Raw genomic sequence first — 12,426 nt, 5'->3', positions numbered from 1 at the left:
ATATATATAATCATATATATATATATATATATAATCATATATATATATATATATAATCATATATATATATATATATAATCATATATATATATATATAATCATATATATATATATATATATAATCATATATATATATATATAATCATATATATATATATATAATCATATATATATATATATATATATAATCATATATATATATATATATATATATAATCATATATATATATATATATATATATAATCATATATATATATATATATATAATCATATATATATATATATATATAATCATATATATATATATATATATATAATCATATATATATATATATATATATATATATATATAATCATATATATATATATATATATATAATCATATATATATATATATATAATCATATATATATATATATAATCATATATATATATATATTATCATATATATATATAATCATATATATATATATATATAATCATATATATATATATATATATATATATATATATAATCATATATATATATATATATATATATATATATAATCATATATATATATATATATATATATATATATATAATCATATATATATATATATATATAATCATATATATATATATATATATATAATCATATATATATATATATATATATATATATAATCATATATATATATATATATATATAATCATATATATATATATATATATATATATATAATCATATATATATATATATATATATATAATCATATATATATATATATATATAATCATATATATATATATATATATATAATCATATATATATATATATATATAATCATATATATATATATATATATATATAATCATATATATATATATATATATATATATAATCATATATATATATATATATATAATCATATATATATATATATATATATATAATCATATATATATATATATATATATATAATCATATATATATATATATATATATAATCATATATATATATATATATATAATCATATATATATATATATATATATATAATCATATATATATATATATATATATAATCATATATATATATATATATATATAATCATATATATATATATATATATAATCATATATATATATATATATATAATCATATATATATATATATATATAATCATATATATATATATATATAATCATATATATATATATATATATATATATAATCATATATATATATATATATAATCATATATATATATATATATATATATAATCATATATATATATATATATATATATAATCATATATATATATATATATATAATCATATATATATATATAATCATATATATATATATATATATATATATAATCATATATATATATATAATCATATATATATATATATATATATATATATATAATCATATATATATATATAATCATATATATATATATAATCATATATATATATATATATAATCATATATATATATATATATAATCATATATATATATAAAATCATATATATATATATATATATATAAAATCATATATATATATATATATATATAAAATCATATATATATATATATATATATATATAAAATCATATATATATATATATATATATATATAAAATCATATATATATATATATGTATATATATATATAAAATCATATATATATATATATATATATAAAATCATATATATATATATATGTATATATATATATAAAATCATATATATATATATATATATATATATAAAATCATATATATATATATATGTATATATATATATAAAATCATATATATATATATATATATATATATAAAATCATATATATATATATATATATATAAAATCATATATATATATATATATATATAAAATCATATATATATATATATATATATATAAAATCATATATATATATATATATATATATATATATATAAAATCATATATATATATATATATATAAAATCATATATATATATATATATATATATAAAATCATATATATATATATATATATATATATATATATATAATACTAAAAGTCTATGGATCTTGTATGTTTGCAATCAGATTTCCGGTTTTCAACATCCGGTTGCGCATGCGTAAATAGCAACGTCTTCAATCCGTTATTCCAATTCCGGAATTTTTATATCGCTTTTAATACAAACAATTTCATTTAATTTGATCAAATAGTTATTTATATATACAAATAATACATAGATTCATAGATAATTATAATATATATTATAAAATCTATTTATCTATGAATCTATTAATAATATGAAATATTACCCTATACAATTTATGGAAAGAAAACACCTCTCACTTTCCCTCTAATAGATTTCAACACTCCTACTCCCTCTGTTTTCGTTACGTACGCGAGAAATAGTTACGTGTATGTGTGAGAGAAAGAAAAAGAGAGCGATGTAAAACTGGATAGAGTTATCCCCCTTAACTAATGCAGACCTTTTTACTAGAGGGCGTTATTACAAAAAAATTTCTTTTTCTTCTTCCCATGTTTTTTAAAGTCGTCTGCTTACATTTCCAAACGGAAAGCTGAATCGGTAAATGCACACATTTCTATTACATTAAATAGTGTTTTCCTTTACACAATGGGTACTGAATGTTTGCTTAAATTAAATGAAAAAAGTTACATTTTATTTTCATTTTCTATTTAAAAAGCCATTATTAACATGTGGAGAGTGTTTTTTTTATTATTCTGTACTTTCAACTAACAATTTCATTTAAAAGATGATATATCAAAATTTGAATTTAACTATAATAAGGATTATGATACCTGTTCAGTGCATATTTACCTATAAGTATGACCAACCACTTATAATTCAGTAACTGTAATTTAAAAAAAAATAACAATTATAATAAACAGAACGACTCATAGAAATCTATCTATATTCTTTTTTCATTTTAATATACTTTCATAGAAATGCTTCTGTTATGTAAAAAAAAACTATTTTCTTTATGCCACAAGTGTCACGCTCATACATGAATTCCATAGCTAATATAACGTACTGACCCAACGGGTCACGGGTGGTCTAGTATATATATAAAATCATATATATATATATATATATATAAAATCATATATATATATATATATATATATATAAAATCATATATATATATATAAAATCATATATATATATATATATATATAAAATCATATATATATATATATAAAATCATATATATATATATATATATATATAAAATCATATATATATATATAAAATCATATATATATATATATATATATATAAAATCATATATATATATATAAAATCTATATATATATATATATATATATATATATAAAATCATATATATATATATAAAATCATATATATATATATATATATATATAAAATCATATATATATATATATAAAATCATATATATATATATAAAATCATATATATATATATATAAAATCATATATATATATATATATATATATATATATAAAATCATATATATATATATATGTATATATATAAAATCATATATATATATATATATATAAAATCATATATATATATAAAATCATATATATATATATATATATATATATATATATATAATCATATATATATATATATATATATAAAATCATATATATATATATAAAATCATATATATATATATATAAAATCATATATATATATATATATATAAAATCATATATATATATATATATATATAAAATCATATATATATATATATATAAAATCATATATATATATATATAAAATCATATATATATATATATATATATAAAATCATATATATATAGATATATAAAATCATATATATATATATATATATATATATAAAATCATATATATATATATATATATATATATATATAAAATCATATATATATATATATATATATATATAAAATCATATATATATATATATATATATATAAAATCATATATATATATATATATATATATAAAATCATATATATATATATATATATATATATATAAAATCATATATATATATATATATATATATATATAAAATCATATATATATATATATATATATAAAATCATATATATATATATATATATAAAATCATATATATATATATATATAAAATCATATATATATATATATATAAAATCATATATATATATATATATATATAAAATCATATATATATATATATATATATATATATATATATATATATATATATATAAATAATCATAATACTTTGAGGGGTACAAAATTTATATAACGAAATCATGACGGGAAGACTTCATGATTAAAATCGTTTAAAATAAAGTTAACGGGGTGAAGGGAAGAGAAGAAAAAAGTGGGAGAGTCAGCTGACCGGTGTCGCCCTCGCTTTATCAAAGTTATATCGAGGGATTTGTTTTGGAGAAGAAAAGAACGAATGGGAATTGAAAATAGGTACAAATAAAATAATGTTGTGTTACGTTATGTATGGGAGAAAAATGGGAAAAGCGATTAAAGTACAGCAACGTTGTATTACTCGAACATCCTAGAAACTAATCACGCTCACACCCAAAAGGCATTCCTTTTGTTTACAGAGGGAATTCCTTCTCAACCGAACGTGAACAGTCTCTAAGATCTTTAAATGGATTTGATTGGTTGGTTGTTTTTGTTTTACGGCATATCAACCCTTTTCGGGTTATTTAATGCCGAATCCAAAGATTTTGAAGACAAATTTTTTAATAGAATATATTTGTCTGTTTTCAAATCAGTTTCTATTTAACCCATAGTTGGGACCCTAACAGGTACTACCACTCCGGGTCAGAGTGGACCTGGGAGCAATGGTAATTAAAGCTGGGGCCTCACCACTGGATATATTTTAAGGTCATATCCAGGACCCGATCTTTAAATGGAATAATGAGTGAGTACGACTCAGGATTGAAAAAGAGTTTGTGCTAAAGTTTGTTGCACATGACGGGTTTTTATAAGATGGTCAGTAATTGAAAACCACTATGTATTGGCAACTACGTCTGTTGTTTGGTATGTCCCATTTCTGATTTTGGTAGGTCTGTGTTGTCGGATTCTTCTATTCAATCTTAATGTTGTTCTACCCACATAGTTGGCACTGGAATTACATTCAAAATTGCATTATTACTATGATGGTGGGCTAGAACATCTTTTCCAGAGGATGGCATTAACATTCTCACAGAGAACATTACACGCACATTAGAAGCAAAATAATAATTTTGCACTATTGAGCTGATTTGCTTTGCGAATTTCTCACTAACTGTCCCCAGCCATGGTAAACGCAGATATACTCGACATTTATTAACCATTGGAATTTTAGTAACAAAGGACTCCGCAATTTTCCTTTGCATAACTGACCAAATCACATCCAGAGGGCGCCCATTTTTGGATAGGGTATCAGTATTTTTAATTCCTCATCCAATTTTGATTTTTAGTAGATCATAAGGACATGATGTGTTAGGGTCTAAATTAAATTTATCTTACGTTTTCTGGATCAAAATGAATCCCAGCGTGTATACAGTTCCGTGAATGTAGGCTTACCGTATATTGATTTAAGGTAACTGGCTGGTGTTTTTGTTACCAATACATCGAGGAAAGCTATGGACGAGTTAGATTCTCCTTCATAAGTATACTGTAACACGGGATGCATCCTATTAAGTAAGGAGAAAAAAGTATTTGTCTCTATTTGATTATTGAAGAGGCAAAATGTGTCGTCCACATAGTGAAAATAGACCAAGGGTTTCATGGGTCCAGAAAGCAATTACTTTTCATGAAAACCTAGGAAAATATTCGCCATTATTGGACCAAAATAAGCCCATCGATACACCTTCTATTTGCCGATACATTATAGCGTTGAAACTGAATTCAATAGATGAAGTGGTAAATTTCATCAGCTCAGCGAATATACTTTCAGAAATGGGATGAGGCGATATCTGACTACGATATAAAAAATTTGTAGGATATCTATAGTCTCTGAAATCGGGACGCAAGTAAACAGGTTGCTAATGTCATAAGAACACATAAATTTATTAACAACCTTAGACCGTTGAATAAAGTCTGCAAAATTATCATATCGACAAAATGTCTACCATATTGAATGACATGGAGAAATTCCCATTCGTCTTTTTTTTTTTTTTTTCCAACACAAATCCCTCGATACAGCTTTGATAAAGCGAGGGCAAAACCGGTCAATTGACTTCCCCATTTTCTTCGTCCCTTCTCTTCTCTTCGTTATATATATATATATATATATATATATATATATATATATATATATATATATATATATATATATATATATATATATATATATATATATATATATATATATATAGAGAGAGAGAGAGAGAGATTTGTTGTTGTTGTTTTTCAAACGATGGATTCAGTTAATATTGGCTTCGCTCGATTTTTTGTTTTATTTATTTTTTTATTACTGCCATCCGTAGTTGTTGTCGTCTCACCACGTTTTCGGACCCGACTATGGAAGATCAGATAATAAATAAAACGTGGATTTATAAGATCAAAAAATCCAACCTACGGTTGGCAGTGATTGCTGAGAATGCAGTTAAGAGATTCGAAGTTTCTATCCGTTGCGGTTACCACCTGACGAAGGCCAGAGGAATAGTTGGCCGAAACGTCGTGAAACAACAACTAATAAAGATGAGAATAAGAGTCCGCAATAAATGAATTAATATAAGTAATTCGTTTCACGTGAACTTTCCGCACTCTTCTTACAATTTTTTTCCTTTCGTCTTTTTTCAACTATTTCTGTGAATTATTATTGATTAGACACTAAGCTACTAGATTATAAAAAAGTTGAAAAAAAAACAATATTTAAAGATTTGGAAAGGGGTTCAATTTCACATTACAACATTCTAGTAAGTCGATCCCCAATTTATTGAACTAATTTACGATAGCTTCGTTTTGACGTTGGGTTCTTCAGACCCACCCACTCACTGCCATGATGATTACTATAATTTTGTGATTTTTTTACTTTGGGAAAGTTCAGTCTGCACCACCGCCCCCACCCCGCTACCGTCATTTTTTTTTTTTTAATTACGACTTTTAGTCCTTCCCGACATTATTATTATGGTATTATTATTTATTAAAAATCTTTTTCAAGGATTCAGCTGTACAATACTGTCAAGCTAAAAAATTAATTGTTCAAAACAAGTTTTGTTCATGTGGGCATCCTATGTCCATGCAGGCTTATTCAAAAGCCAAATTATATAAAGTTTGCTGAAGATGTTGTAAGTGTAAAAAAAAACAATTTTCAATAAGGAGTGGGACCTCCTTTGAAGGGTCACACCTTAGTTTATCGGTGTTATTATCGTTAATTTTTTATTTTGTCTGTCAACTACCTGCGACATGTTCAACAACTTTGAATGGAATTTTGTGTAAATCTGCAATTCACTGGTACGAATATTGCAGAGATATATGTACTAGCAAAATGGCTAAAAACAGGAATACGATGGGTGGCCCTGGACATGTAGTATAAATTGACGAAAGTCTATTATTTAACAGAAAAACCCGTGTTGGTAGAGTCCTAAGATTTATTCATATACTCCAATACTCCAAAATTCATAATGTTCTCTCGTTTGGAATCTAGATAATCTCTCAAAAAGTCATAAATAAAAAAATAATAATGAAGTGGGGGGGGACACACCGAATTTTCCCCAAAGTAAAAAAACTCACAAAATTATAATAATCATTATGACGGTGGGGATGGGGGGGGGTTGAAGGACCCAACGTCAAAACGAGGCTATCATAAATTAGTTCAAGAAATTGGGGATCGATTTACTAGAATATTGTATGTGAAATTGAACCCCTTTTCAAATCTTTAAATATTAATTTTTTTTCCAATTTTTTTTTTTTTATAATCTGGTAGCTTAGTGTCCAATCGTTACTAATCCGCAGAAATAGTTGAAAAAAGACGAAAAGGAAAAAAAAATTGTAAGTTGGGGGGGGGGGCTTACGTAAACCAGTAACTCTTTCCCTTTTGTCAGAAACATCGCTCATAAAATGTGAGCACTAAAGGACTAGATAAGGGAAGCTGATTATATAATATAGTTAAATCGAGCAAGATAATAAATGTATAAATCTAAGTACTTGCCGCTGCATGGATAGGCACAGATGAAGAGGTCATCTTCGTAGACTGGTAACACATGAAGTCGTGACAAAGCCTCTGCCAGAGCCGGCATGTTTGGGAATGGAACATCCTTGTATTTTAGAAAAGGCATAGACGCCCCATCTCGATCATATACGCGCTCAAGGGATTCTTCAATTTCTTTTTTTATTTGTTCATGGGCCATTCTGCTTAGCTGACGAGTTCACTTTCTAAAACGAATTTCTTGTGCGCTTTTTTTTTTCTTCTCTTCCCTTTCAGCGTAACAAGTTCAGAAATGCGCAATAGTGACGTAACCAATTATTTACTCAGTACGCATACGAGAAGAGACAGTGATATGGAGGAGAGAGGGAAAGGGTTGGGGGGTGGAAAAGATAACCCAATAACATATCTGCAAAAAGGAAAAAAGAGAGATGAAAGAGAACATGAGAAAATAGAACAGAAGAAAAACACTGTTAGATAACGATGACAGGAAATAACCTAACACAATTGCTATGGTAGTAGTGAGCACAGATTTGGTGATCGTTGTGTTAATCTCGTGTCAAGTCTCGTGATTACAGCGGTATAACAATGGTGTCGCCGATAGAATGCATGAACACACTAGACAATCCAGACTACGTAAAAACATAGATAAGATGCTTTGAGGCACTAGCCAGAGTAAAAAAAAAAAAAGTTAAAAGATAAACAAAGTGAAGGGAGCAAAATGAAATAATTCGCATAATCCGTTTAGGGCTGGCGCGTCAGAAATGGACCGCGAATAACGACAAACACCTAGGGGAACCTGGGGCAAAACGAGATACTTAAGGGAAAAAGAACTGTCGAGTCAAAGGTAGCATTAACATATAAACCATATTCTGTGTACTGAACATTCAAATTATTGGAAAACAATGACACAAAAAAAAAAAAAAAGATGAGAAATTATTTTCAAAAGAAATACAGATGATTTATTCAGCTAACTGTATTGTCCCGTTTTGCCCCACGTTTGGGGCAAAACGAGACGGATCTTGGTTTGAATAAGTCAGTCTTCACAGAGCTCACAAATGCCAGGTTTAAGTAGGTCAAACTGATTAATCTATTACCATAGCCTATAGAAATATCTGTCAGAACGTTAATTCTTTTTTGACAAATCTGTATCTTTTTCGGAAAGAACACGATTTCAGCAGAACCATAAAAATAGATCAAAATAGATAACTTTTGAATACTTACCTCTTTTCGATGTACGGGGCTGAATAAAACAATGATCAGACTCCTCGCAAAAGAGCTCTCTCTCTCTCTCTCTCTCTCTCTCTCTCTATCTATCTATCTATCTATCTATCTATATATATATATATATATATATATATATATATATATATATATATATATATATATCTTAGTTATCTGTGGAGTCTCGTTTTACCCCGCTATCTCGTTTTGCCCCAGGCTCCCCTACCTGGAATTCTTGGGAGACATCGGTGAAGAAAATTGCCAAAATAGTAGTCCACTCTGGCGGGAGTAGCCTATTAGTTATTTATTTTACCACAATTGTTAACAACTTGGTAAAACATTTCAATCCAACAAATGCAGTTCAGTAATGATAAGTTCATATTTTTTAATAGGAAAAAGAATTATATTTTAGTGGAGATCCCTCCAATAAAAACATGCATGAGCAACGGTGGATCATGTCGACAGTCCAACGTCCAACGTCCAAGGGACAACTAAAGCTGTAATGCAAAATTGGCGGTTAAATCTCCCGTCTGATTAACCTTTCAAACATTGAAGAGTGAGAATAAGGTGGAGGGTAGAAGTGTTAGTCACATTCACCGTACAATTTCGGACAATTATTGACATGTTCCTTGCAATAACTGGGTGCGGAGCGATGCCGAAAGTTTCAATGATATTATATCCAAGAAATTTGGAAGAGCTGATATTCGAAGAAATTGACGCGATAATAAAAAAAAAAATATTAGAGAAAAAAAAAAGCATTAAGTTTCTGGAAATATACAGCACCCCAATTTATCTGTTGTACAATTCATACACTAATGTGGAAAAAAAAAAAAAAAAAAAAGCAATATATTGCGAATCTGAAAACCTTGATGCTGATGAAATGAGCCTGAACGGGGAATTAATCATGATACAGTAAAAACAAAAATGGCACAGCATTGAATAAATTCGCAATAAGACATATTTGATATTGTACCGGGAAAGGCAATATCATTAAGAATGACTATATTCATAGAAAAGTAAATTTTATTGATGACAGACAATGAATTTGAAGAAATAACCGAATGTTCAACCATTTATAAGAATTACCCTCGTGCTTAGCTTGAAAAGATAAAACTTGGTGCATTGGCAGTGAGACGAAAGAAATTTGTGTTGTGGAAGATCTTGTAGCAATCTTAAATAAAATAAAGACTTAGGATGTCCCTGCTAGGTGATTTGGTCACACACTGGCCAATCAGCTTACAGGGCGCATTGATTCCATCTGTTCCCTGGGGGATTTCTTCAGTACCTTTGGGAATCATGGTCGGTCAGCAGAGAGAATCCTCGAAGCAATAAAAAAAGACGTCCCTTCTCTCTTCTGACCCTGTCCATTGGACGCTCCAGCATCGACAATCTTTGCCTGAAGATAACTGCTGACCAACTTTTGACAGCCCATAGAACTTTCAACTCTTCAATTTCCTCATTCGAACACCATCCAACTGTTTTCCATGTAAATGAATCCTTTCGTCTGTGGAACTCTGTTTCGTGTGCCTGCTTTCCAGCTAACTACAATATGGTCATCTTCAAGCTAACGTAAACAAGTTCTTGATGAGCCATCCCCTTAAGTAATTCAATTTACCAAATTTCCACTACTAATAATTACTACGATATTGTCTCATTGACTACCATACACTCCTTAACCCTTATCCTCGAGTGGCTTTCGGGCCTTGATAAATGGTGACTCCTTTGTAAAAAGAAAGTTATTGTGCTAAAAGATTTTTGTTTCTGCTGTGTGAGGTTTTCATTTGCTACTAATATGTAAAAGTACATCTTCATTTCTAAAAACTGTGTCGAATATTTTTTTTTACAACGGAGTCACCACTTATCAAGACCCAGAGGCAACTCGAGAATAAGGGTTAATGAGTGTACAGTAGTGAATGGGAAAATGTCTTAGTAATCGTTAGTAGTGGAAATTTGGTAGATTGGATCACTTACGAGGATGGTTCATCAAGAGCTTGTTCACATTGGAATGGAAGACATGTTGTAGTCAGTTCAAAGCAGGAAAACGGAACAGAGTTCTGCAGGCGTGCAGTTCTAAGAAAAAAGCTTTGTTCATGGAATCTACATTTAGGTTTAGGCACAGATAAAGAATGGGGGGATAGTCGTTTCAGCTAGATGAGTGATTTTCGTGAAAGTTAGGACCTGAGGTAATCTTGTCAACCATTACTCTTCTGAACCTATCAGAGAGAAATGATTTAATAATTGAGAAGACATTTCCAGTTATACCGCAGCTGGAGATCTTGTGGAGTAGACCTTTATGACATACCCTATCAAAGGCCTTTGATATTTCAAGAGCAATTGTCCTAGAATGGAAGCCTCCGTCGCGAGATTCGCTAATCCTATGAGATATAACTGTTAGCACATTTGCTCTAGATCTAGCAGAATGGAAGCCATATCGCATGTCACTGAGTAGATTATTTTTGGTGAGGTGGTTGACTAATTCTCTATTTAACACAGATTCCAGTAAATTACTCATGATGCACAGAAGGCTGACTGGTCTGTACTGAGAGGGAGATGATCAATCACCTGAATTCTTAAATATAGGACATGCTGATGAGGTTTTCCAGACTGTTGGGAAGCAATTTTCCTTAAGACTATGCTTAAATAGCTTTGTAAGTATGGGAGCTAGTTCTGGTGTAAGTTTTTTCAGCACTATAATTGGAAAGCCGTCAGGGCCAGTTGCTTTACTGGAATCAAGGTTTTGATTGCATTGGCAACATCATACACAGATATTTGTATGTCGCATAGCGTGTTTTCAGGCACAGAAGGAAATATAGAAGGTTGGCAGCCCTGATCGTATAGGGTAGAATTAGCTGCAAAATGTTTGGTTAAGAGTTTGGCTCTGTCCGATTGTTTTTGAAATATCAAAGGCCTTTGATAGGGTATGTCATAAAGGTCTACTCCACAAGATCTCCAGCTACGGTATATACATTTTAAAGTGAGTAAAACCACTAAAAACCTTTCCAGATAGGTAGAAGAGTAACTTATCTTGCCTTTTATAACATTTATTTGGTATATAT

The 12,426-nt window shown here is 27.1% G+C and overlaps 1 protein-coding gene across 2 annotated transcripts in view; it reads right to left on the bottom strand.

Moving 5' to 3' along the window:
- LOC145292192 (sulfotransferase 6B1-like) overlaps positions 1-8,634 on the bottom strand; it is a 58,228-nt gene extending 49,594 nt beyond the window's left edge. The window contains exon 1 of one of the 2 annotated variants that reach the window (XM_080138496.1): positions 8,153-8,634. In XM_080138496.1, the coding sequence (XP_079994622.1) occupies positions 8,153-8,351 (199 nt within the window). In that variant the 5' untranslated portion in view covers positions 8,352-8,634. Of the gene's footprint in view, positions 1-8,148 lie in introns of both variants that reach the window. The other variant, XM_080138497.1, reaches the window with a different exon arrangement.
- Between the last annotated feature and the right edge of the window lie 3,792 nt (positions 8,635-12,426).

The sequence above is a fragment of the Euprymna scolopes genome, chromosome 13 (genome assembly GCF_053919585.1).
Source record: "Euprymna scolopes isolate OS-2025 chromosome 13, ASM5391958v1, whole genome shotgun sequence".
Taxonomy (NCBI): domain Eukaryota; kingdom Metazoa; phylum Mollusca; class Cephalopoda; order Sepiida; family Sepiolidae; genus Euprymna; species Euprymna scolopes.
The sequence above is the reverse complement of the archived record's forward strand: the minus strand, read 5'-3'. Positions and strand labels throughout refer to the sequence as shown.